The sequence below is a fragment of the Oncorhynchus tshawytscha genome, linkage group LG21 (assembly GCF_018296145.1).
Source record: "Oncorhynchus tshawytscha isolate Ot180627B linkage group LG21, Otsh_v2.0, whole genome shotgun sequence".
Classification (NCBI taxonomy): Eukaryota; Metazoa; Chordata; class Actinopteri; order Salmoniformes; family Salmonidae; genus Oncorhynchus; species Oncorhynchus tshawytscha.
Window position 1 is genome coordinate 24,946,360 of NC_056449.1, and position 27,979 is coordinate 24,974,338.

Consider the following 27,979-nt stretch of genomic DNA (forward strand, 5'->3'; position numbering starts at 1 on the left):
GCCTAGCCTATATCTACCAGGAAAAGAATGAACAAAAGGCTGAAATAGTTTAAGGTGAGGTTAATACAAGTTTCTACTTTTTTTGTGTGTGTCCAGAATGGTGACTGGTTTTATTACTGGCCTCCGTGATGACAGAAAGCAAATAACCTAACAATGACCCAGACACCGCCTGAACATTTAATCCCTGCAGAACTCTCCAGCCTCTTCCCACTAAACTTCTACCACAGTTGGTTCTACTCTAAACGTAATAGAAGAGCATAGGCGTGAACTGAAAGCTTCTCATTAAGAGTCTTAAAGATGTGTGCAATCTGGAGCGAGGTCAATACTATTTCTGAGGACTGAGACTTGCCCCCCTGTTGGTTCATATGAATGAATCGGTCATGACTGCAAAGCAACAACGGTTATGTTAATGTGCTGCTTCTGCAGCAGGGAGTCAACTGAGAAAACAACTTTAACTCTTGAATATAGCCCCTCTTGAATAGATTTACCACAGATGGACTCCAATGAAGTTGTAGAAACATCAAGGATGATCAATGGAAACAGGATGCACCTGAGCTCAATTTCGAGTCCCATAGCAAAGGGTCTGAATAATTATGTCAATAAGGCATCTTTTTATACATCACATAAATACATTTGCAAAAATTTCAAAAAACCTGTTTTCCCTTTGTCATTATGGGTTATTGTGTGTAGATGTAATCAATTTTAGAACAAGGCTGTAACGTAACAAAGTATTCAGACCACATTTTCCGAATGCACTGTATCTAGGCTGCTATGCTACCACGTACTAGGCAATGCAGCAACTGCGGCTTACCTGTAATCACTGGCTAACATAGTCAAATCAGACAACCAGAGTCCAAAAGTTGACAAATAAATCCCTCCAACAACACATGCAACCTGGATTAAGGGTCAGGTACGATTAATAGGTTTACAAGACTGGATTCATGCCAGATATAAATCCACTATGCTATTGTTGAAACAGTTGTCACACAGTAATAGTACTTTGATCATCTTGGCAATCTCCCTTGGAACAAATGAAGACTGGAGCATATAGTGTACAAACCATTACGAACAACAGTTTTTTTATAGCTTTTTTCATTATTGGACATAAGACTGTGAAGTCACCAGGAAATCAGCTCAGTGATTATAAATTTAGGAAATCTGTTCCCACGTATTCCCACACTTAAATAGAGATAAATACAGTGCATTTGGGAAAGCATTAAAAAAAGAAATTCGCTTTTTCCACATTTTGCTATGTTATTAAAACAAAACAAAAATTTGTTTTATTCCTCAATCTACACACAATACCCCATACTGACAAAATGAAAACAGGTTTTTATAAATTGTGGCAAATTAATGAAAAATAACAGAAATAACTTATTTAAGTCTTCAGACCCTTTGCTATGAGACTCGAAATTGATTGGAGTCCGCCTGTGGTAAATTCAATTGATTGGACATGATTTGGAAAGGAACCCACCGGTCTATACAAAGGTCCCACAGTTGACAGTGCATGGCAGAGCAAAAACCAAGCCATAAGGTCGAAGGAATTGTCCGTAGAGCTCCCAGACAGGATTGTGTCGAGGTACAGATCTGGGGAAGGGTACCAAAACATTTCTGCAGCATTGAAGGTCCCCAAGGACACAATGGCCTCCATAAATCTTAAATGGAAGAAGTTTGGAAACACCAAGACTCTTCCTAGAGCTGGCCGCACGGCCAAACTGAGCAATCAGGGGAGAAGGGTCTTGGTCAGGGAGGTGACCAAGATCCTGATGGTCACTGACAGAGTTCCTCTGTGGAGATGGGAGAACCTTCAAGAAGGTCAACCATCTCTACAGCACTCGACCAATCAGCCCTTTATGGTAGAGTGGCCAGACGGAAGCCACTCCTCAGTAAAAGGCACATGACAGCCAGCTTGGAGTTTGGCAAAAGGCACCCAAAGACACTCCGACCATGAGAAACAAGATTCTCTGGTCTGATGAAACCAAGATTGAAATCTTTGGCCTGAATGCTAAGTGTCACGTCAAGAGGAAACCTGGGATCATCCCAACGGTAAAGCGTGGTGGTGGCAGCATGATGCTGTGGGGATTTTACTTAGCGGCAGGGACTGGGAGACTACTCAGGAACGAGGGAAGATGAACGAAGCAAAGTACAGAGAGATCCTTGATGACAACCTGCTCCAGAGTGGTCAGGACCTCAGACTGGGACGAAGGTTCACCTTCCAACAGGACAATGACCCTAAGCACACAGACAAGACAATGCAGGTGTGGCCTTGGGACAAGTCTCTGAATGTCCTTGAAATGCCCAGCAAGAGCCCAGACTTGAACCCGATCGAACATCTCTGGAGAGACTTAAAAATAGCTGTGCAGCAACATTCCCCATCCAACCTGACAGAGCTTGAGAGGATCTGCAGAGAAGAATGGGAGAAACTCCCAAAATACAGGTGTGCTAAGGTTGTCTGGGTCATACCAAATAAGACTCGAGGCTGTAATCATTGCAAAAGGTGCTTCAACAAAGTACTGAGTAAAGGGTAAAAATACAGTTGAAGTCAGAAGATTACATGCACCTTCGTTTTTCACAATTCCTGACATTTAATCCTCGTAAAAATTCCCTGTCTTAGGTCAGTTAGGATCACCACTTTATTTTAAGAATGTGAAATGTCAGAATAATAGTAGAGAGAATTATTTATTTCAGCTTTTATTTCTTTCATCACATTCCCAGTGGGTCAGAAGTTTAAATACAATCAATTAGTATTTGGTAGTGTTGCCTTTAAATTGTTTAACTTGGGTCAAACATTTCAGGTAGCCTTCCACAAGCATCACACAATGAATTGGGTTAATTTTGGCCCTTTCCTCCTGACAGAGCTGGTGTAACTGAGTCAGGTTTGTAGGCCTCCTTGCTCGCACACGCTTTTTCAGTTCTGCCCACACATTTTCTATAGGACTGAGGTCAGGGCTTTGTGATGGCCACTCCAATACCTTGACTTTGTTGTCTTTGAGCCATTTCGCCACAACTTTGGAAGTATGCTTGGGGTCATTGTCCATTTGGAAGACCCATTTGACCAAGCTTGAACTTCCTGACTGATGTCTTGAGATGTTGCTTCAATATATCCACAATTTTCCTTCCTCAGGGTGCCATTTATTTTGTGAAGTGCACCAGTCCCTCCTGCAGCAAAGCAGCCGCGCAACATGATGCAGCCACCCCCGTGCTTCACGGTTGGGATGGTGTTGTTTGGCTTGCAAGCCTCCCCCTTTTTCCTCCAAACATAATGATGGTCAAACAGTTCTATTTTTGTTTCATCAGACCAGAGGACATTTCTCCAAAAAGTGTGATTTTTGTCCCCATGTGCGGTTGCAAACCGTAGTCTGGCTTTTTTATGGCGGTTTTGGCGCAGTAGCTTCTTCCTTGCTAAGCGGCCTTTCAGGTTATGTCAATATAGGACTCATTTTTCTGTGGATATAGATACTTTCGTACCCGTTTCCTCCAGCATCTTCACAGGGTCCTTTGCTGTTGTTCTGGGATTGATTTGCACTTTTCGCAACAAAGTACGTTCATCTCTAGGAGACAGAACGCGTCTCCTTCCTGAGTGGTACGACGGCTGCATGGTCCCATTGTGTTTATACTTGCGTACTATTGTTTGTACAGATGAAAGTGGTACCTTCAGGCGTTTGGAAATTGCTCCCAAGGATGAACCAGACTTGTGGAGGTCTACATTTTTTTTCCCTGAAGTCTTGGCTGATTTCTTTTGATTTTCCTATGATGTCAAGCAAAGAGGCACTGAGTTTGAAGGTAGGCCTTGAAATACATCCAGAGGTACACCTCCAATTGACTCAAATGATGTAAATTAGCCTATCAGAAGCTTCTAAAACTATGACATAATTTTCTGGAATTTTCCAAGCTGTTTAAAGGCACAGTCAACTTAGTGCATGTAAACTTCTGACCCACTGGAATTGTGATACAGTGAATAAGTGAAATAATCTGTCTGTAAACAATCTTTTGAAAAATTACTTGTGTCATGCACAATGAATGTAGTTGTCCTACCTGATTAGCCAAAACGTTAGTTTGTTCAAAAGAAATTTATGGAGTGGTTGAAAATTTTGTTTTAATTACTCCTACCTAAGCGTATTTAAACTTCCGACTTCAAATGTAAATGTGATATTTCCGTTTTTTGTATTTGTAATACATTTGCTAAAATTTCAATAAAAAAAAAAAAACAGTTTTTGCTTTGTTATTATGGGGTATTGTGTGTAGATTGATGAGGAGAAAAAAACTATTTAATCCATTTTAGAATAATGCTATAATGCAACAAAAATGTTGAAAAAGTCAAGGGATCTGAATACTTTACGAATGCACTGAACGTGATCGTATCCCAATGTAATCAAGGTTTGAAATGATCCTGTTTTTGCCAAATACTATATCTGTTTGGGATTCTTGCGGTGAATTTGCAGTGAACAAATTATTTGACGGTAGCTAGGTTTTCATACGAATATTCTAAAATCTGCATAATAACAATGTATCATGCGATGGGCTAATATGTTGGATAGATGTCAAAAAAGGTTAGAGAAGACAAATGCAAAAAGTGTATACTTTACAGTACCAGTCAAAAGTTTGGACACACCTACTCATCGAAGGGTTTTTCTTTATTTTTTACTAATTTCTGCAATTGTAGAATAATAGTGAAGATATCAAAACTATGAAATAAAACCCCAAAAAGTTAAACAAATCAAAATATATTTAGATTCTTCAAAGTAGCCAACCTTTGCCTTGATGACTCAACATTCCATGACATACACTAAGGTATTGTTGGCAGAATAGATGGATGCAGTTCACAGCATGATTAATATAATTCACCAATATATTTCTTGGTAATCCAAAAACTATTGCTATCAGTTTGTAAATCACAGCTGGACTGGTACATTGTTTTCCGCCTCCATTTGGGATGTACTGTTTCAGTTCCATTGAAAAACACGGAGTCTAAAAACACGGAGTCTAACGTTAGCTACTTAGCTAGCTGCTAGGAGGATTTCATGTAATGTTATTGGAGGAGTGGGTGACTGACTTTTTCCCCTCATATTGTTTTTCGGTGGCTATACACAGCTAAAGACGCAGGTGTTACTTAGTTAGCTTGCAAGAACTTGAACTACTGTTATCCAGTTAGCATATCTCTTGTGTTTGCAAATGCACGATTTCAGAGCACTCTCGACTGGGTGCCATAACGCTGAAAAACTGATGATTTTTACGAATGCGCAACACACACCAGATATGACCGGTGTTAGTAAATGTAGGCAAAAAAAAGTAATAGTAGCGAACACTTTAGATAACGTGTAAACACCCTAACCAGTTCTGTTACGGCGAGTAAAATTGTAAGAGTGAGGAGTGCTCTCATTGGGCTGGAAGTAGCTAGCTAGCAAGCTAGCCAAATTTAGCCAGTTAGCTTGGGAGCTTGGTTAGGACAAATATGAATGCATTGGTAGGCAAGCTGCAGATGGACGAGTAAGCTACATTCCCCATTGTTTAACAGTGCAATTTGATGGGCAACTAGCTGAAGAAGTTTGAATGTGTTTACCCAAATGTTCTTTGTTAGATTTTAGTTCATCTTGCTCTGGCTAGCATTAGTTGTTGATCTTGTTCAATAACTGAGGGAGAGAGAGCCCACCATTTAAGGTTGTTTGATCAACAGGTCTGTAAAGTTCCAAAATGTAAGAGGTCTCCCGTGGTATTTACATATTTGCAGAAATCCATTCAGGTGTATTTTGTGGCTTTTGGCGAATGCGTTCTAATGATATAAAGTTGTGCTGTTGCAACTGCCTGTAAACACACAGTTCAGTTCAAAGTGAATGATGGCAGGCCTGTGTGGCAAATGGCTTATTTGCATAAAAACCTACTGTAGCTCTGATTGGCTATGGCACAACGGTATGTGTAGACTCCGGTCTCGGACAAGAAAGATGTTTTTAATTAGGTTTTATTTACTGCAGTGTCAATAAATTGTCCAAACGCATGGCCGCTTTCCCACTCTACATTGCTATAGAATTTCCACAAATACCTTATATTCTACTTTTGACTATTTCTGGTCTTGCGATCGATGACAGCAGAGTACGTTGCCCAACCTTATGTAATTAGAAAGAGGAGAATATGCTAATTCAAATGGTGTCCGACTTGAAAAAAAATCTAAATATACGCATTGCGAGATATTTGGCAAAATATACCAGCATATGCCTCTCCATAGGAAAACAAATGAGGGGAGCTCAGCGTTCCAAGGGCAAAAGGTCTTTCGGGGCTGGCGTTTGATGACAACCGAGTACGCTGCCCAGCCTTGCATAATTAGAAAGAGGAGAGTCTCATGATTAAAGTGGTGTCCAATTTGCAAAAAATCGAAATATACACATTGCGAGATATTTGGCAACACAGTCATACCTATATTTCCCTATGGGAAACCACGGGACGACCTCAGAGTTCCATAGTAATTTTTTGTTATTGTTTACATTTTAACTACCAGCAACATGGGCAGCTCTCATTGCCAACAAGAGCAAAGCAAGCATTGTGGTGTAGAACAATAGGCTGGGAATAGAACGTTTGGAAGGCGAGTTGGTGCCACGGTACTCAATAGAACTAATAGAAGCTGGCAAGGTGAAAAATACCCTAAAATAAGGCTGGGTACAATGAACTCGTTTTTATCTGAAAAAAAGCATTGTTAAAAATGTCAAGTGTCCAAGCCTAGTCTTCTGTAACCATCCCAAAAGCAACAAGAGTCCCGGATTTACATTTACTATGTTGCGTCTGGTCTATGAGACCAGGTTGTGTGGCCGGGAAACATGTTATGCACCACAGGCGTAATTGTCCTTTCTGTTGACACTGACTGTTGGGAAGATAATTCAGAAGACAGTAGCTAGCTCTCATCATAGACAATGACTAGACTTTGTTCCATGTCGTTAGTTAGCTCCACATGAACGCGAACTAATGCTATTAACATCACTCTGGCCCCTGTTGTGAAAAACTAAGACGGTAACTAACCAACTAAATTAGCAGCATTGGCTGTAGTTAGCTATGCTAAAACAAAAAACACTGCCTGTTTGACAAACCTCGGTGGTTTGGTTCACGGTTTTACCTGCCTGAAGAGCTAACGTTAGCTAGCAGCTAACAAGCATAGGCAAAACGTTGGTCTAGCACACGCAGCTACGCAGGACAATTCTGTAAGATACTTCTGAGCTAAAGTTATCCACTTCACAGTAATTTGCCCAAGTGGCATAGCTATGTTGCTAGCTAGCCAGCTAACGTAACTCAAAATAATAAATCTAGCTGCTAGCTAACTATTAACTAATCTAAAAATCCCTCACCTTCCCCGATGCGCCGTCTCCGATGACTACAATTTTAAGTTGCTTATCTTGACTGTCCTCTTCTGAGTCCGACATATTGAAATATATTGCAATGAAGATATTATTGTACTGAAAATGTAGCTACTGCTATTCACAGTAATATCGTCAAAGCCTTTGAATATAGCTAGCTTGCTAATCAGTTAGCTAAAATAGACCCAGCAGCAGACGCCATGTTTCACCAGCCACTCATGCCAGGCATGTTCCATTTATGTTTTGTAAGCCTGTTATTTACAAACCCTTTATCGGCCAACTGAAATACTTGTACATTAAGGACACATTTGATGTTAGAACTTTTATGTAAAAAAAAAAATATCATCCAAGAATAGCAAATAAAGAAGGTTAAAATGTTCATTGAATAAAACTGCTTTACAATGGACCAGTCCAAGGACCTGAACGCTCAACAGTGAGCGTCCTTGTTGCTATGGTAACCAAGGTCAAAGACTGAGAGGCATTCTTTCCAGATAAAGAAATGTAGAATTTAAAGGTATTGACCATTCCATAAATAATACTTTTCTCCCCCCACATGATGTAGCATAAATTGCATAAAATAACTGTATGAACTAAAGTATGTAGCTATACACCTTTAAAAACGTTCCACATCTCCTAGCCTAGCCTATTCATCATGATGGTCCATAAAAAAAATATTCAAATTCCCAGGTAGCCCGAGGCCCTAATGGATTTTAAATTCAGTAGACCTGAATTGTGTTCATATGGGATTGCGGCTACTCAATTATAGTGATCCATTCAGACGTGGTTTAAATTATAATTTTACTAATCCCATGTGGCTCAGTTGCTGGAGCATGGTGCTTGCAACGCCAGGGTTCTGGGTTCGATTCCCACGGTTGACCAATAAGAAACAAGTATGGACGTACTTGACTACTGTAAATTACTCTTGATGGGCATCTACTAAGTGACTAAAATGTTACACCAATTAATGCTGTCGCTGTCTCCATGTTGGGAGCACATTCATCATTGTCGTTTGCAGAGGAGTATGGAATATAATATATAGAATATCCTTTTCATTTTAATTTAGGAATGAACGTGAGAAAATGCATGTAGCTGTTACTTTGCAAAAGCATATTGTATTCGGCCTAGATAGCCTATATCTTCAAAGTAATATGTTGATTTTAATTTATGTTAAATTTAAGTTAATGGTTCATTAAAAATAGTTATAAATGTATTCATTTCAAATTTCACCGTTTTCAAGATGGCGTCAGTTTAATTCAGTCTGTTATAGGAGATGTTATGTGGTCACCGGGTCCGAACAGCAGGTAATACAGAGGAATTTGCACCTGGAGCGGTTTGAGCCCAGTGGCAGTGACTGTCAGGTCAATATTGGCCCATCAACGTGGTAAGTGAGGGTGCCAAGATAGTTATAGGAGTATTGTGAAGGTATATGCGTGAAAGACCCTGAACTGGACCAAAAGAAAGGCACAGGTATGCACACACAAAGCATGCAATGTGTAGGTTATTGAACATAATTATGTGTTATGCGGAAGTAACTTTGATATTGTTGTTACTGTGTAGTGAAACAAAATAGACTCCAGTACAGATGCTACGTAAATTGTTTGATTGATTTCAAATGAAATTGTTGGGCTACATGATAGCGGGCAGTTATGAAATCTAATAAAATATTATTGCCAATATCTTGCACATGTTCTTCAATTATGGGTACCATCAGAACCCTCATAAATATCTGTAAGAATGGAAAATGAATTTTCATAATACAAAAAATACTATTTTTCAGCAACTTAAAGCCTTAAATATGAATCTTCAGGGAAAATCCAAGGCAGTGGTGTAATGGCACGGAAAAGGGCACATATTCAGTTGAGAGGGGACACCGATTCACTAAACAGGTATGGCCCAGATTCATCCAAAAACAACAATAACACGTTTTCATTTTCTCCCGTCTCACGTTGGTTGTTTGGAAATGTAGAGGAAAAGTCGAGATTCATTTGAGGACACATGGGCAAATAGATATAGCCATGTGGTATAGTAATGACATTTGTTACAATATTAATGTTAATATAGAATAGCTACATCTGCTTGTTGGAAGGACTAGTCACTAGAGGTCATCCCTAATCATTATTAAAGATCCCTAATGACATAATAATGCATAATACAGTATGTGTATGGGTTATGATTAGGTTTTCCTTCTCTTAGGTGAGTACATATATTAATCAATAAAGCAATAACTATTTTAAATATGTATGAACAAAAACAAATGTGAGAATCAATCTTCAGGCTATGCATAATGTTAGACTACATAGGTCCTATTTAATGCATGATTTGTTAATACGTGTGAATATATTTTCGCATTGTGTGGTACAACATACAGCCTACACTAGTAAATGTTTAGGTAGGTTGGTAAAGTTTATTTTGATATATTTCTCACATAAAATGTCAAACACCCTATAATGATATTAATTTGGTAGCCTAATCTTTAAATTGAATCAGCATAATAGCCTCTATCGGGAATTGCAGCATGGGTCAAGCTAGCGGGAAAATATTTGATGTGCTATTTTACAATAGCCAACTATCAAATACATATTTCCTTTGTTTTATGTAGGCTATAGGCCAGCTCAGTACTATACAATAATATACATTTCCAAATGATGCTGCGTCATTTTATGCCAAATAAAAGTGTACAATATTTAGCTTGTTTATGCAGTAGGCTAAACAATAACATACATGTTATAGGCTAGGCTATAACTTTTGATATTTTAAATTATATCTTTCTTGAACGTTACATTTGTATCCATTCGGGAATCGAATCTCTGAAAATATATAGACAGACATCGAACGCTATAGGTTTTAGACCGTTCAAAGACCGTTCTATTCCAATAACCAAGAGTAGTCAGACTAGACTATGCTTAGTACCTTTTTACTTATTATAAGAATTTTTGATGCACAGGACCAATCCACGTATAGATTCAGTTTTGTCTCGCAATTTAATATTGCAACATCATTTTTCAACCGCCATGTCCACGAGCTCTAATCTATACATCCCCAAGTCGATATGGACGCGTGACATTCTGTCGTATGCCCTCTCCAGACCTTGTTGTGCCCCCCAGGTCATCGTTTATAACCTGCAGTTTCTTTCGAGACTGGGAGGTACACATTGGATCAGTAGCTAAAGGCTGATGATGTAGGGTCATTGTATAGGTTATCACAGTTCAGAAGTTGTGTGAAATTCTTTATCGTGCAGTTTACCTGCGCTCTATCTAAGTTGTCAAACCTAGTTGCTTCTGTTTTTTGTCATTTCATTTTTCAGATTATCACTAGCAATAGAAAATGTATCTTGCATTTTCTCGATCGGTATGGTTTAATGTTACTTAACCATTATTGAAATAGACTAGAGTGTAAGCGCTTGCTTGGCCTTCAACACTAGTCAAGCCGTCTGGAAATAGGCCTACTCGTTTGATATTAGGCTACATTTGACAAACGAAATATTTAAACTACTGCATAGGCTGGATAGTCACTTTTACAATTATAAATGTTCTTAAATTAAATTTTAGTATACTATTTACTTTGATGCGATACATACCTCCTTCTCCATGATTTACTTATTTATCTATCGTAGGACCTTTGTTTGGGTTTAATGTATGGAGGTATTACCCGAGATAGACTACTCCACGAGATCTGAAAATCGATCAAAATGTAATTAACATTTTATGAGATATATATAGGCTACCTACCATGTGTGGCAACTTATATACATCACCGCGATGACCTTGATGATTTAAATGGTGGAGGTCAAAATGTACCATTTAGTATGAAATGGAGCAAGGACACCTGCTGGGTATTTTACATTTTCATTACATATTTTCTTGAGGGTTGTTATTATTTCGATTGAACTTTTTGTAATGTTTGTGCATTCTATATTTATCGTGATTAATTGCATTGTCTGAAAGCGTTCAAAATATACTGAAAGCATCCAAAATACACAATGTATACAGCTAAAAACAACAAATCCGTGTCAAAACAAGTTGACGTTGAGGTTACAGAAAGTGTGCTTTATCAATTGACTTGATTTTGCTTACCATTATCTTGGACAAAATCAAAACGTCAGAATTATTGTAATGCTTTTTGTATATATCAAATCTTAAAGCTCAATTTGAGCAAATTCTGAATTTAAGATTAATCGTGTAACCACAGCAAATTCTAAAATCAACTCGATATGAGTTTGTTTTTATCGTTTGACAGCCCACGTTCTCTTATTTGAAATGTATGCAGTTTTGTCCTTGAGCTGTTCTTGTCTATCAATGCTCTGTATGTCAACAGATGTTTTATGTTTTGTGTGGACCCCAGGAAGAGAGCTGCTACATGAGCAACAGCTATTGTGGATGCTAATAAATAAATCATCATAGCTGTACTTTTCTCTCGGTGTTTGAAGCAGATAAATAATTCTGCATATTATCAAAATCCATAATTGCACTATGTCTACAAAGTTCATTTTTGCCTTTCTCCACAAATTCATCCAATTGCAGTCTCCGGATGTGACTACTCAATAAATTATTTTATTTTGAAATGTGAAATGTGTTGTTTTACAAGGTCAGCCATAGTAGTACGGCGCCCCTGGAGCAAATTATGGTTGAGTGCCTTGTTCAAGGGCACATCGACAGATTTTACACCTTGTCAGCTCGGGTATTCGAACCAGCGACCTTTCGCCTACTGGCCGCTATGCTACCTGCCGCCCTAATAATGATGTCACTTCGGTTATTTTCCTTTTGACAAGGTAGACACAAATAGGCTGCGGATGGTATATACACTTCGTGTGAACGCACTATGGGAAAAAAATGTGTCCCACCCGCAGCGCAATAGCCTCTCTACCTACGTTACTAAATATCGAGGTTCTGTAATTGTGCTATTGTAACCTGACATGTCCACATATCATTTAATTAAGTCTATAGCCTATATACACCGATAGATTTTGCCATGCATATGGAAACATATGGCCTACGGATTTAAGTCTCAAAGAACGTCATATTAAATACCAATTTTCTATCATTAGATCTGCAACTTGATCTAGAACAACAACTGGAACATGTCTCTGCGAGAGAAAATAATTTCACTGATTAAGTCTCATTATACGTGTCAAGCGAACATGTATGGAATTGTCCTTGACATCATGCAAGATCTATATATATATATATATATAGGCATTCCGATGATTGTAAGAAAAAGGAAAAATTACTAATATACTGGTAAATTACTATTCCATGTTGAGTAAATCATGTATGATGTTTCTTGTACTGGCAAACAAAGGAGCAGTGACTAAGAGTGTGTGTGTGTGTGTGTGTGTGTGTGTGTGTGTGTGTGTGTGTGTGTGTGTGTGTGTGTGTGTGAGAACAGAGAGTGAGAGAACGAGACAGGGAGGGAGAGGGGGAGAGACAGGGAGAGTTTGAAGGTGTTTGTGTGCGAGTCTAGAAACGTATCTATATGGTAAATAAATATACATTATTTATTAATCTATGTCTACCAGCCTCAAACATTGTGCTCTTGCTCTGATTTAGGCCTGCACAACAACACTCACGAGTCACATTCCGAAAAAGTGCACCAATGTATGCCTATAGATATTAGCGTTCGATACACATGAATTGAGGAGTTCGTTCTGTGGAGACAAATTTGAGCATATTGAGCTATATGGACACGCATATGATCATATTGTTTTGTTTGCTGTTGCAAATAACCATCCTGTGATCTACTCTATATTTTGATGCAACCAACTATTGACCTATATTAACACTATTATTAAGGGCTGAGCCCGCTTGGTGACATATTTCGGATTAAACAAAAAATTGTTTTGGAAGAACCTTCATGAATTGGCCTAGGTCTGTATCATTCAAAGTGATAAATATGACGTCTAAATAAAATAGGAAGAAAAATGCCAAACAATTTGTCAAAACGAGTAGGCCTTGATTGGAATGCGGAGCCGTCTGTTGGATGACATATTTTTTTGTAGTTGTTTTGGAACCAAAGGCCTCTACTGTTGGTTGATCAGATCATTTTCAATTATAGTAATTATTTTGAGATTTATTAGATTGGCATGTATTAGCGTCTTAAAGACAATTCCACATGGGCCTATTGCGATCTTGCGATTTCAAAAGTGACAAACGATAACACGAAGTGATGGGCCTGCACGCCACATAGATAGCCCTATAGCCTAGCTCCTGAAACCAGTTCAGTTTAATTTCTTTGTTATTTGAAAATAAGCGAAGAATATTTCATTTGTTAGAGCTTGTATGATTCATGAGCAAGCCATGGTTCATTCGCGTAATCCATTTGCTAAGATATATGCGTAACAAAACAATGATGCACGATTTACACATGTCCTAAAAAGGTATTGTCTCTTCCATGTAAAATCATTTATTTCACCCTTTCCTTTGCTGTGTGTTGCATCTCGGCTCTGCTGGGCTCACCTCAGCCAGCGGCGCCCACCCCTGCGTTGCAAGCCAGCTTGGCACAGATGGGCATACAGCCTTGGTTAAGGAGATATGTTTCGCATAAAGTAACGGGAAACGATTCCACTCACAAAATATGTCAAATCACGACGCAGACTACGTTTTCAATTATTTCAATCTAGCTGTTAAAAATAATTTGGATTTATATAGGCCTACGGATGTGGCCTACCAACGTGCTACATGGCATGTGTTCTACATTTGACCTACCACGGTACAGGCTTAGTACGTGACAAAAAATCTGAACTCATGATTTACATTTGTGTAACTCTGTGTCGTTGTATCTGTCGAACTGCTTTGCTTTATCTTGGCCAGGTCGCAATTGTAAATGAGAACTTGTTCTCAACTTGCCTACCTGGTTAAATAAAGGTGAAATAAATAAAAAATGTCAAAACATACTTTTAACCATCTTCATGCTTTGCACATAGGCCTGCACGCATTCCCTCCACATGTCATGCAAACGCTCTCATGTATAAAAACAAGTCGAATGGGTAGACAATGAAATGGAGTTACTGCATACCTATGTGGGTGTTTGCATTTCACCAATCAAAAGTTGAAAAGAAGAATTTCAACTGACAAAATATTTCACTCTTAATGAGATGTCTTCGTATGCAGGCATGAGACGGAATGCCATGTCAATGGGATTTGGGATAGGTCATGTAGAATAACAGCCCTTCCAATAACGCCAATTTGTATTTCATTTTAGCAATTCTATTTTTAAGACAAACGGTGTTTGTAGAGAAACAAGCAATTAACAGAATCATTGGAGTTGTCCTTTGGGCTGTACGATTGTGTTGGCTGTATAGCCGGGCGTGGTATCAGATATAGGCTATAGCCCGCAAACTACTCGATAAGAGTTTGTGCAAGAATTATCCAGAATACGAATACGAAGATTGAAATGCCCTTTGTGCTTGGAACCAGGGTGTCAGGTAGATAGCCTAGCAGCGTCGATCTAGTAACTGAAAGGTCTCTGGTTTGAATCCCTGAGCTGACTAGATTTTTTAAAATCTATCCATATGCCCTTGCGCAAGGCACTTAACCCTAATTTGCTCCAGGGTCCGGGTACTACAATGGGTGCCCCTGTAAAACAACACATTTCACTGCACCTATCCGATGTGTCCCTTACAAATAAAGATAGCACTTTTTAAACTGCAGTCGGCTGTGGAATTTTGGACACAGTTATTGCAGAATAATTGCAACGTACTGTATGTAGTTGAACTGCAGTTATACTGCACTGTAACTGCAGTCACAATGGAAAATTACTGCAGTATTTGCAGCATACAGCAGTTGTACTACACTCTAAATTCAGTTATACTACAGTATGCTGCAGTTATAGTGCAATATTTTTTTGTAAGTGGTGTAACAATAAAATATTGATTTATTTTTACCCTAATTGCTCTTCTAAGTCGTTCTGTATAAGAACGTCTGCTAAATGACTAAAATGGAAAATGGGACCATTTCTGTTGGTTTTGTCAGTGAGATGATATGTTGAAAAATACTATAAAAGTTCCTCTGATTGATTAAAAATTAGCCTATCGTTTGCTGTTTATTTCTTGCCGCACGGAAAAAGTAGCCTATCTACCCGAAATAGTATCGAGTTTGAAATTAGTTGTGGTTATAAAAGTCAGTCCATAGGCTTGCGTTTTTCTCTCCCTTTACCTCCATAACACCCAAACACTCATGGATATAGATATCTTCATGTTGACACACCTCGAAGGTTCCTGTCAGTTTACATAGTTCAGGAATCGGGGACCCATAAATCATTGTCTGGCAGGTGTATTAGTGGGGAGGCAAATGAGGATTAGTGTATGGCCAACCTGTCAGGAAGTTGTGCAGTAAGGGTGGTAGCACTGAGGTGTGTGTGGTTTAAACTAGGGCCGCTAGGATAGCCTATAAGATTTATAGGCTATGATTATGATGTAGTCATCACATATCAGAATAGAACCGACTACTTGGCTACCTCTACTTTTAATAATAATACAAAATAATTATAGAATAATCATCTACTTGTTAGTTTTATGGTTCTTTATTTGTATATTTATTAACTTTGTTCAGCCAAATTAAATTATATGAATCAGCACAATTCAACTTTCTGTCATTGAATTAACAAGTTCATTCAATCAATTATTCCGTTTCTCAGGAATAAGATGAAATTAACGTATGAAACCCTACCTCTTCAAAGAGTATCTTCAATAATTGCACATGTCTTTTCCTACTAGCACTGACTTTGCTGATAACTTTTTTATTATGGAAAAATGGACTTACTACGACTTTGATGTGGTTATCTCAACTATAGCCATATTAAGATGAATACACTACTTACTGTAAGTCGCTTTGGATAAGAGCTTCAGATAAATTACCAAAATGTGAAATGTAATTATGTAAATGAAAATAGTGTGGGATTAAAACCGTCACATGCTCTTGAACCCTGCAGTTTTGGTGTGCAGAATATTTCTCTCCCATTCTAATTAGACCGCAGTGAGACATGTTAGTTTTAACCTGCTGATAAAGAGTACAGTAATTAATAATGAGCAACTGGAATTTAAAAAAAGGACAATGCTTAATTCATGATTTTTCTTTTAAATATTTTGAAATACATTGGTAGGCTAAGTAAATAATCCCCAAACAGTTATTATATAACTGGTTTGAGGGGAATTCCTCAACTGTAGGCTTATATGATATATACTGTAGCTGCAGAATAAGGTGGGCCTGCCTGGAGCTATGAGGATGATGAAAGTAAACTGACCAAAACCATGTTAGAAAGTAGTTACTACTTAAATTAGGCTACACAAACAAAGAAAATGTATGCTACCGGATACAGGTACTACATGGTATCTGTGGACATAAACGTTGTATATGATGTAATATATGACCACCAATTTAGTCATTTAGGTCAAGAAAATAAAACCCTACATTTGTTGTTGCGATGCAATTTCGTTCATCAATGCATCATGGGTATTTCATTGCTTATTATTATTATTATTATTATTACTACGTTAATTAAGTTATTATTATAATTTTGTTATCATTATGACAACAAGATTGGTTAATGACACAATTATAATTCATTTAGGCCCACTAATCATGGTCAATAAAACCCCTGTCATATTAACTGAAATTCAGTCCTTACAAATAAGATTGCTGTTTTGAAATTGCAGTAAAAGTGCAGTAACTGCAGTCAGCAGCTGACTGTGGTATTTTGGTGCATTAGTTGCAGCATGCAGTAATACTGCACTACAACTGCAATCTTTTTTCGTAAGGGAAAGTCTAAGGAAAAAAGGACATACATATTAAGGCTCGAATCAAACACGACTTGCTTCAAAATATAATATGCCTGATATGTTTTTAATGTTTGATTTCTCTCTTAATAAACAATCAGATTTAGAACAATTAGAAAATAAGTACATTTTTAACAAGAGTTCAATTGTTACTGTCTCTGCCACAGTTCACGTTAAGGTCATAAGTACAAAAGAAACCTTCAAATCCATATTTCAGTCAGATATATGTCCACACTCTATCTCTATGTTTCGAAAAGTGCTGAAAATCTTACCGTTACCCTACAACCGCAGCATGAAAAGAAAAGCAGTAAGGGAGATATTCGAAATGTCGCTTGGGGGTCTGATATCTCCAATGCTCGTAGTATACATAGGAACATAGATGTTGTAGGCCCCCACTGGAAGGTTTACACTCCATACAATCTGAAACAATGGCCTAGTGTCATCACTATACCAAGAAAAGTGACATGTTCAGTCTAGACACCATGAGGCAGTTCAAATGATTGACATAACTCACATAAGTAGTTCTGAGTTCATTTAATCTCTCCTGATTTCTTCATAAAAAGTCAATAAAGAAAATGCCTCGATTTCCTGATGGAGGAAAATAAATACAAAGTAGGCTATTCAATTCTCATTGATTCCCAGCACAAGTAGAGAGTGTCCATGCCGGGAGGCAATAGGCGTAGGGGTAGTAATACGACGGCTGGAGAGCGAGGAGCGGAGGCCGCAGTAGTTCTCCGGGGTTGTACTGTCTCTGGTCGTCCCGAACCAACACTTTCACAGCCACTTTCTTTGCTGCAGGGGCCGATGCCATCAAGTCGGCAGCCATTTGACGGCGTTTTGTTTTATATCTGCGGTTCTGGAACCATATTTTGACCTGCGTCTCTGTCAGCTTCAGGGAGGCCGCCAGGTCTGCTCTCTCTGGTCCGGATAGGTATCTTTGGTGATTGAACCTACGCTCGAGCTCGAACACTTGCGCGTGGGAGAACGCAGCCCTTGAACGTTTTTTCCTCTGTTTGGGCTGATCCGAACTTTTATCACAACTGGCCTCGTCTAGGTTGTTGGAATCTGAAAGAATAAATTGTGCATTTTATGTACTATGAACAATAAAAATCATCGCTTTTCTTAGACCACACAAGATGGAATAGTCAAATAGGCCCTAGCTCTTAAAATGCATCCAAGGCTGCCTAAAAACTAACCTCACAATTTCATAAATCATCATGGCCATATACACATGTTAATGGAATATATAGATTGAAATTAGGCCTAAAAACGTGTGTATGCCATGACATAACATCCCGCTGCCTCATGCGCAAAGGCGGTGCCTCCTGCGAGTAAAATAGCCTAATGTTTACACCACATTGGTAAAATGATTTGAAGGGATTAGACTGGGATGTTCTCCATAAAGTATTTTTATATTACTTTAAATTATGGTTTCAATTGATGTGTTTACAGACTTTTACCCGATATGTCCCAATAAAAAATGTGTAACTTACCCGAAATATTAGGTTCACAGTCACTAAGACCTTTTGCGTTATCGACAGCAGTGGATTCATGGTCCGTTTCGTCCTGCAAACTTTCTTCCAGTACGTCTGAAGCAGGATCCCTGTTTTTCTCGGACTTGCAAACGGCCAGCCTCTTGCTGTCATTGTCATCACTGAGACCTGAATCCGAGTCGTAACTTTTCTGGTCGCTGGCCATGCAAGCTCCCTCGTCACTTCTACACGCCGCGGGAAAGTCCTCCGAACCAGTATCTATTTCTCCAAATATTTTCCAACACGCAGTCTTCGAAAAGCAGATGTCCAAATCTGGCAAGTGTCGACTGTCCTCTTTTTTGTTCAAAATGGCTTGGATAGAGAAAGGCATCAAGGAGTTGCTACGAACGGCCATTTCAAAGAGCAACGTTTCTGTCTTGTAAAAATCGTAGATATGGACCAACGTCAAATCATCCGCATTGTATTCCCCTTGAAGCGCTATTACTGCTTTTTTGTACCTCCCAGATTTGGTATCTCATTGCATTTCCACTGAAAAAGCGATGGAAATACTGCGTTCAGCCTATATCCCGAGGCTCGATGCTTCTCCTCCGTCAGCTCTCGCATTAGCCTAAGCTTTCTCTCTTTTCCTGCCTTTTTCACACAGATCCACTATCCAACCTCACCTGTGACAGACAGCGATCCCTCTCCATTTCCTATTGGACGAGAGGAGAGAAAAATCGCGTGATGATTGGCCACTGTAAATTACGACACACTCACGTCCTGTCTGGCAATAAATATGTTTTTTAAAGGTTAACCCCTCACCGGCCAAAAGGGCTGTTGTCTATCAAACCATGAAAATAAAATGACCCATTGGAATGAGAGTAGCCTAGCTAGCATATGTTTGTCTTTAGCCAACGGACACCAATAGATACGCATACACAACTGTAGCCAATGTCACTCAGAATAATAAGAACTTCGAGGTTGATAGTAATACAGCTGTCAGTCTACCTGGGTGGCTGTTGTTGTGCGCCTTCTCCCTATCCATACATAGGCCTACCGTTTGCTCAATAGATGACGTTATTGACGACGACCTTGGCCATGAATCTATACTGTAAATACCAACCACCTGAACCACAGGTAAGATTCACTCGGTGTCAAATGTATTCAATTAAGGTTGATAACTCATCATAAATGTAAAACAAAGAAAGAAGAGTTATATGGTAGGGACTATTTGCGTAATGTCTGGAGTTCTTTCTGAGGAGCATCTTCCCCTGAAATAATGATGTAGGCTTTATGCTTCTCCTTCTGCATGTTATAAAGCAAATGCCTAAACCCCATTTAATTTCAATGCATGCACATTATGTTTTTCATGGTTTGCCACATGTAGGCCTATAAATTAACACAGACCTCGGGTGTCGGTGACATGATCTGTGGGCCCGCAGGCAGCACATTGAGGTAGGAGGAATAATTATTTTCTCATTGGCAATTGATCGAATTGAGGTCTTAATAAATTCGTCCAAGATTTATCATTGATCTTGTTTAATTGAGCTGTAGGTAACCTAGCGGTTAAGAGCGTTGGGCCAGTAAATGAAAGGTTGCTGGTTCGAATCCTCGAGTCAACGAGGTTAAAAATATTTCCATGTGCTCTTGAGCAAGGCACTTAACCCTAAATGCTCCTGTAAGTCATTCTGGATAAGAGCGTCTGCTAAATGACTAAAATGTCATTCAGGAGCCGTGCTTGTGTGTTTCCTCTCGCAATGATACCTCAACAGTAGGCTACATATAGACTAATCTTTAGCCTATTATTTCAGATGTTATATTATCACCATGGTATCGTGCATTTGGTTTAGGATATAAATAAATACTAAATTAAGTCGAGCAATATGTGTTTGTCTTGTAGCTTTAGGCCTCTCTTTACGATTAACAAGAACCATCATAATGCACAGTGTAGGTTTTGTAGGATCATAGTGTAGGCATATCATTCATGTAATAGCCTGCGTCCCAATTGGTCAGATTATGTTGCGTTATCTGATAATACCAGGTGTAGCCTCCTTTATAGTCTACGCCAAGGGCTACCACTAATAATAATAATACATGTCATAGTATTATTTTTATTTGTATAGTTGTTATTGTTATTGGTGTACATCATATATTTTTTATCGTGATGTTAGTAAGACATGAATAAACATCAACAACATTCATTCAGCGCACAATGCACGAATTCACCTATATTTATGAGCAGACCGCAAGCGTGAATATTCGAACGCTTCAGCAGTTCCCATAATATAGGCTTTTAACCATGTCACTTTATCCACTATCGTCCACTACTATTAAATATACAATATATATATATATATATACACAAAAGATCAGCTGATGCATTACCTGTATCTAGTGTTAATGGTGCATCAGGTCTTGGCCTACTGATATCACCAACTTTCAATCAACACAAATATGAGTCAATGTAAAAGAAGATAGTGGATAAACGCTTTATGTATAAAACAAGTAAATCAATACATTAGGCTATCAATTAAAACACAAAAGGCATAACTGGTATTTGTGAATGTCTTCTTGCGCAAAAAAGCAATCGAGTTATGCGCGGTATATGCGTAGGCCTATGTCATGTATTATATAGTTAGGCCTTGATTAATAATATATTTAATGGGCACAATGTAGAGCATAATGTTGAATAAGCAGGGATTTTTAGATTTATTTTGAATTTCAACCGTTTAACAGAATCATAATAGGGTCATTGGCATTGAATCTGATGCTATCATTTCAGATATTTTATTATTTCCATTCTAAATAGCTTCCTCATCTTGATAACAGTTTGATGATTGCAACAGTTTGCAGTGATATAAATATCAGCATGAACCCACTGAATATAACGTGAGGTCATATGCCTAGAAAATGTATAGGGCAATTGATGACAAGCATATGACAAGGATATGTTATGAGTGTGTAATCCTATCATACCTGGATCAATGATGTCATTGGCAGACCTTTTGCATGTATATGTTCTACCACCTAGTGGTCACTGAGTATACTACTTTGTAATTTGCATATGTGGCATCCTTGACTTTTCCCATTCCAATATGATGATAGTAGATGTTGTTGGGAGGTTGATAAATCAGGGATGTAAATATAATTCTTATCTTAATAACGTTTTCTGAGGTAATGAATTTATACTCAAGAAATCCATATAAAAAGACTGTTACTTACTACTGTCCCTGCAGTTAAAGATATATTAGTGAAAACACTAGCAGCCTGAAGTACATATAGGACCTTTCCCTGCTGTGCAACTGCATGGACCCTGCACCTGGATTAGAAGGGGACCTCATTTTAATTTTTCACAACATCTTAAAAGACTGCTTTTGTGTACAGACAATTGATTGTTCGTTGTGCTACTTTTGCATTTTTATGATGATATCATGACATATGTTCCTTGCAAAAAGTTGACTGCTGATCTCACAACAACTCCTTCCTTACAGGAATAACCCCAGCTGACTTAAGACTTCAAGTTTGACTTAGTCTTGAAGAGAATTGTAAAAGGTTTTTGTAATGAGTCTTCCTTTAGCCACAGAAGGAGGGTAAAGAGAAGGTAAGAGAGAATAAGATGGAAAATGGGTCAAATTGAGAGTTTGTTCATGTGCCAGAGGTCCACAAAAGAGGAAGTCACCCTGGTTATCAATACAATGTCAACCAGGACTCACTGGGCTCCAGCGTGTTTAGATAACCAAACTGGGATGAATAATAGAAAGTAAGTAGCTATAAGTGGCAAGAAAACTAAACAGTGTACAGCAAGACAATAAGTGATGCATAGTAAGTGATATGCAATAAAAGCTTCAGCGTGTGTATGCATAGAGTAAAGCAAGATTGATGTCACAGATGTATAAAAGCATTTCTTTACAAAGGAAAGTCATTCATGGCACTCAAGGGGAAAATCTACCTCTAACGAATTCATCCCAAATTGGCGTACCAACTTGTGGTTCAAATTTTTACAGTGTTTTAAGAATTGGCAGAAGTGGTGAAAGAACTAATTGGAAATAAATCCAATGTCCCCATGAATTTCACATATTCTTCCAGACCATCAACAAAAGCATACTTTTGTCCCTTTTCAGAATGTATCTTCTCCTCTGCCATTTCATTTGTGGGTGTGGGACTTATGTGCAATTAGTTAGAAATATAAATATACTTGTGAAGAGATTCAAAACTGCCCAGACACATAGGCTGCCTAGGACCGGGTTTGGAAAACTATATAGAAACCCCATAGTGTTTGAGTAAATGCCTGTTTGTAAGGTTCACATCATGCTCTCTAGCCTGTATATAGAGGGATACTCAGGGACAGCCAAGGTAGATTAGATAAGATGGGTCCCTCTGCTGGCTGGGAAAGACACTGACATGGAGGTGGTGTCTGGGGCCCACAGGTAAATTTGGGCTTTGTGACATTCAGATGTAGGATCTTAATTTGAGCATCCTGATGCAGGAGATAAAACTTGTAGTTTATTTGATGTTAAAAAAGGCTTCTGAGTCGAGTCGTACAAAATGGAATATAACGTTGCGGATAATGTTCGGAATGACAACATTTCATGTGTACATCTAAAGACCTGCATCACTATACTGAGAGCATTAATTTTTTTATATATATTTTTTTTTAGCTTTTGTTAATGTCTTATCTAAGCACTGCAAAACGAGCATACGGAAGTGTATCGCTGGTTGGGGTAAGTTTCTCAAAACCAATTGAAATATAAAAATATACAAATTTTAAAAAAGAGTCTGGACTATTCGATAACATGCCATTTTCATCCAAAATACAGATTTAGTTCAAATAAAGGGAACATCTCCTTTAAATATTGCAGATTGAACCTTTCAAGGTGATTATATGTAATCATTTTAATTATCATCGTTATATTCGATTACAATGATGGCAGATCATTCTGTATGTTGGTGTTATGGAGAGTTGACATAATGTATTCATTTGTCCACAAATGTCATTTTCACTTCCTGAATACCTCCTTGGTGTGATGTAAGGGATAAAACTACCACACTCCCTGAATACCTCCTCTGTGTGATGTAAGGGAGAAAACTACCACACTCCCTGAATACCTCCTTGGTGTGATGTAAGGGATAAAACTACCACACTCCCTGAATACCTCCTCTGTGTGATGTAAGGGATAAAACTACCACACTCCCTGAATACCTCCTTGGTGTGATGTAAGGGAGAAAACTACCACACTCCCTGAATACCTCCTCTGTGTGATGTAAGGGAGAAAACTACCACACTCCCTGAATACCTCCTCTGTGTGATGTAAGGGAGAAAACTACCACACTCCCTGAATACCTCCTCTGTGTGATGTAAGGGAGAAAACTACCACACTCCCTGAATACCTCCTCTGTGTGATGTAAGGGAGAAAACTACAACAAAACCCAAGACATACATGTATACTGGGTTAACCTGGCATGAGTGATTGTGTCTCATTATTTCTACACAGCATATAACTTCAACCTTGTGTTTTTAACAGAAATCCTGGTTAATCGAGCCGCATGACAGAACCATGGTAACATCTCTGTTTCCCATCCTCTCCAGGGTGTGTTTATGACAGGTCCTGAACCTTTGCGTGCTGGTATGAGGAAGGAGGCTTGCAGCACGCCATTCTCCCCCTCTCTTACAAGAACCGCTGCCAAATTGCGTTCAGATGGAGCAATACATGAGAGGGCACTGCCAAGAGTCATTTGCAATACATGCTCCCAAAAGGTCCTCTGCATTTCTCACCAAATATCAGATCCACCCTTAATCAACTTCGACATTGAGAAGTGGAGGAAGAGCGCCACCGACTATAAGTATGCTTTTAGTCACCTAACTAATGATTCGAATGCCCCTAATCTTTTTTTTCTCAAGAAACATTATCCTTGCATGCGATGAACCACTAAATGGAAGAACCCTTTGGACGGCACACACCTTATACTGTAAATGTTACCAAGAGACAAAGGAAGAGCAGGCCTAGCTGTGCCCTCCTCCTCTTGGAAGTTATTCAAAACAACTCAGCATTGGCTACATTACTGGGCTCACACTCAAAGCACAGGAGCACTTTTTAGTGGGGGGATAGCCCACTGTTACAGTCCAATTCATTTGTGTAGATAGCGCAGACATGATTTATAGTGGATTTTCAAGTGTGTTCTACTGACAAACGAGCTCCCATCTGCCTCCGGCACGCAATAGACAATACATGCAACTCAAGCACATTCATGCGAGGCTTCTCTTTAGTCAAGGGCCTCGTTGCCTAAATGCCTCTGCGACGATTCTCTTTCTCCTGCGCTCACACTTCAATAAAAATGTCCTTCATAGAAAACAAGCCTTTCATGAATGTTATGTCAGATGTACTTCTTTTGAATATACACAGGGGTTTATCAGGTAATCAAGGCTTCAAGGATAATTTAGATGTTCTAGAACTAACTGAGGATAGTTGGACTGAGGTGTCTTTGACTGTATATTACCACTTTGAGCTCAATACTGCTCATATGGAGGACTTATTATATACACAGTGCATCAAAAAGTATTCAGACCCCTTAACTTTTTCCACATTTTGTTACTTTACAGCCTTATTCTAAAATGTATTTAATGTATTTTTTTGCTCATCAATCTACACACAATACCCAATAATGACAAAGTGAAAACAGATTTTTAGAAATGTTTGCAAATTTATTCAAAATAAAAAGAAATACCTTCTTTACATAAGTATTCAGACCCTTTGCTATTAGACTGGAAGTTGAGCTCAGGCGCATCCTGTTTCCTTTGATCATCCTTGAGATGTTTCTACATCTTGATTGGAGCCCACCCGTGGTAAATTCTATTGATTGGACATGATTTGGAAAGGCACACACCTGTCTATATAAAAGGTCCCACAGTTGACAGTGCATGTCAGAGCAAAAACCAAGCCAAGAGGTTGAAGGAATTGTCCGTAGAGCTCCCAGACAGGATTGTGTCGAGGTACAGATCTGGGGAAGGGTACCAAAACATTTCTGCAGCATTGAAGGTCCCCAAGAACACAGTGGCCTCCATCATTCTTAAATGGAAGAAGTTTGGAAACACCAAGACTCTTCCTAGAGCTGTCCGCCCGGCCAAACTAAGCAATCAGGGGAGAACAATCAGGCCATTATGGTAGAGTGGCCAGACGGAAGCCATTCCTCAGTAAAAGGCACATGACAGCCCGCTAGGAGTTTTCCAAAAGGCACCCAAAGATTCTCAGACCATGAGAAACAAGATTCACTGGTCTGATGAAACCAAGATTGAACTCTTTGGCCTGAATGCCAAGCATCACGTCTGGAGGAAACCTTGCACCATCTCTACTGTGAAGCATGGTGGTGGCAGCATCATGCTGTGGGGATGTTTTTCAGCGGCATGGACTGGGAGACTGGTCAGGATCGAGGGAAAGAGGAACGGAGCAAAGTACAGAGAGATCCTTCATAGAAACCTGCTTCAGAGTGCTCAGATCCTCAGACTGGGGCGAAGGTTCACCTTCCAACAGTACAACATCCCTAAGCACACAGACAACAAAGGAGTGGTTTCGGGATGTCCTCGAGTGGCCCAGCCAGAGCCCGGACTTGAACCCGATCGAACATCTCTGGAGAGACTGAAAAATAGCTGTGCAGCAATGCTCCCCATCCAACCTGACAGAGCTTGAGAGGATCTGCAAGGAAGAATGGGAGAAACTCCCCAAATACAGGAGTGCCAAGCTTTTAGCGTCATACCAAAGAAGACTCCAAGCTGTAATCGCTGCCAAAGGTGCTTCAACAAAGTACTGAGTAAAAGGTCTGAATACTTATGTAAATGTAATATTCCATCATTTTTTTTCCCAAATAACTTTTCAAACATTTCTTAAAACCTGTTTGTGGTTTGTCATTATGGGGTATTGCGTGTAGACTGATGAGGATCCCCCCCCCCATCCATTTTTAGAAAAGGCTGTAACTTGTCAAAATGTGGAAAAAGTAAAGTGGTCTGAATTACGTTGCCGAATGCACTGTAAATTATTTTATGGTGTTCTAGTCTTTGGAAGCTTCTAGAGGTCCCAGATTGTCCATGCCCCTATGCCACCATGGCTTTGCAGCTCCTATGTTGGTCAGTGAAGAAAGTATTATGACATTATTTTTTTTAAATGACTGAATCTTGTATCCTCTCGCTCTCCCTGGGTTAGGTCAGTCGTGGCCAGCAGCATATTATTATGGTTACCACAGACCTAATCTTTGATCTGTTTCTTCTGTGCTGTGTTTCCTATGACATTTTATTTTGCCATTGTCTCTCTAAAAAGCTGCCAGCGATGGAGTGCTGTGGTGACATGGCTCAAAAACCCAGTCAAGTTAGAGTCAGGGGCTTAACCTCCATCTCTGCCTTAACCATGGTATTTTTTAAATAATGCGTATATATATAAAAAAAAAATCTAAGCCTCTACCCTTCTTGGCTGCCTGTCTCTATTTCTGTGACTCTCATATGAAACACTTCTGACATTAAACACCTGTTAACTTTTATGTTTTGTGAGCGGAGAGGCTGAATGGGAGGCCATTATATTCAGTGCCAGTCGCCTTGGCAAAATCCTAGTAGAGGAAAGACCACTCCCAATATTGAGGGGCTATGAGAGTGAGCCCCCTTATCCCAAACAGCCGAGCTAGGCAGTCTGGGAGGATCTCACCTCTGTTCAAATCTAACATGCCTTCTATTTCACTTGACAGCTAAGATGAAACCACATGCTTTCCATAGTGCTCTCCAGTATAAACCACATGGCTAACGAAGAGACTAGCCTAACCTTGATGACACTCATATCAAGTCACAACAGGAGAAGCAAAGCTCTCCCATCTGGAGGATGCATTAAGGATAAGTGAAATGGAGTGCGTGGACACATCCCTTAGTCGTGGTATATTGACCATATACCACAAACCAACAAAGTGCCTTATTGCTATTATAAACTGGTTACCAACGTAATTAGAACAATGAGAAAGTCATTTTTGGTCATTTCCTATGTATACGGCCTGTTATATCAGAACTTTCAACCAATCAGCATTCAGGGCTCAAATCACCCGGTTTATAATGTCTGTTAGATCATGACTGTACTGTACCAACCTAGCGGTCTCTACACAATTAGGTACAATAGTACCTAACACATAGAATTACATACAGAACATCATTTAATATGATCTATGACCTTACATTATAGTCCCCAGTCAGTCCTTTCAGACAGCCAGTCATTAGAAAACAAAAAGGTACCTGGTTACTCCAATGGTATCAATCATTGCCAGGACCAGTGACTAAATGAAAATGGATCCAAAACATTAAAAATAGGTGTTAAGATGATATTTAGGGACTGGATTCCTGTACCAGGAAATACCTGAGCAGAACTCCTTAAAGAATC

General features: G+C 39.1%; 2 protein-coding genes across 3 annotated transcripts in view; both read right to left on the reverse strand.

Annotated features, from left to right (window-relative positions):
* The window catches only part of LOC112235396 (ras-related protein Rab-28), an 86,768-nt gene extending 79,197 nt beyond the window's left edge, over positions 1-7,571 (reverse strand). For both annotated transcript variants that reach the window (XM_042303232.1, XM_042303233.1), the window contains exon 1: positions 7,329-7,571. In XM_042303232.1, coding sequence (XP_042159166.1) covers positions 7,329-7,403 — 75 coding nt within the window. In that variant the 5' untranslated portion in view covers positions 7,404-7,571. The remainder of the gene's footprint in view (positions 1-7,328) is intronic.
* Positions 7,572-17,154: 9,583 nt separating this feature from the next.
* nkx3-2 (NK3 homeobox 2) lies at positions 17,155-19,231 on the reverse strand. The gene is made up of 2 exons (XM_024383241.2): positions 18,600-19,231; positions 17,155-18,171 (listed from the first exon to the last, which is right to left on the reverse strand). The coding sequence occupies exons 1-2, from the start codon at positions 18,991-18,993 to the stop codon at positions 17,735-17,737; spliced, it is 831 nt and encodes a 276-aa protein (XP_024239009.1). The 5' UTR covers positions 18,994-19,231; the 3' UTR covers positions 17,155-17,734.
* Between the last annotated feature and the right edge of the window lie 8,748 nt (positions 19,232-27,979).

Coding starts and splice junctions, on each gene's coding strand:
- nkx3-2 (XM_024383241.2), bottom strand. CDS start 18,993: ATGGCCGTTCGTAGCAACTCCTTGATGCCTTTCTCTATCCAAGCCATT. Junction 18,172..18,599: donor CTGTGAACCTAATATTTCGG/GTAAGTTACACA, acceptor TTATTCTTTCAG/ATTCCAACAACCTAGACGAG.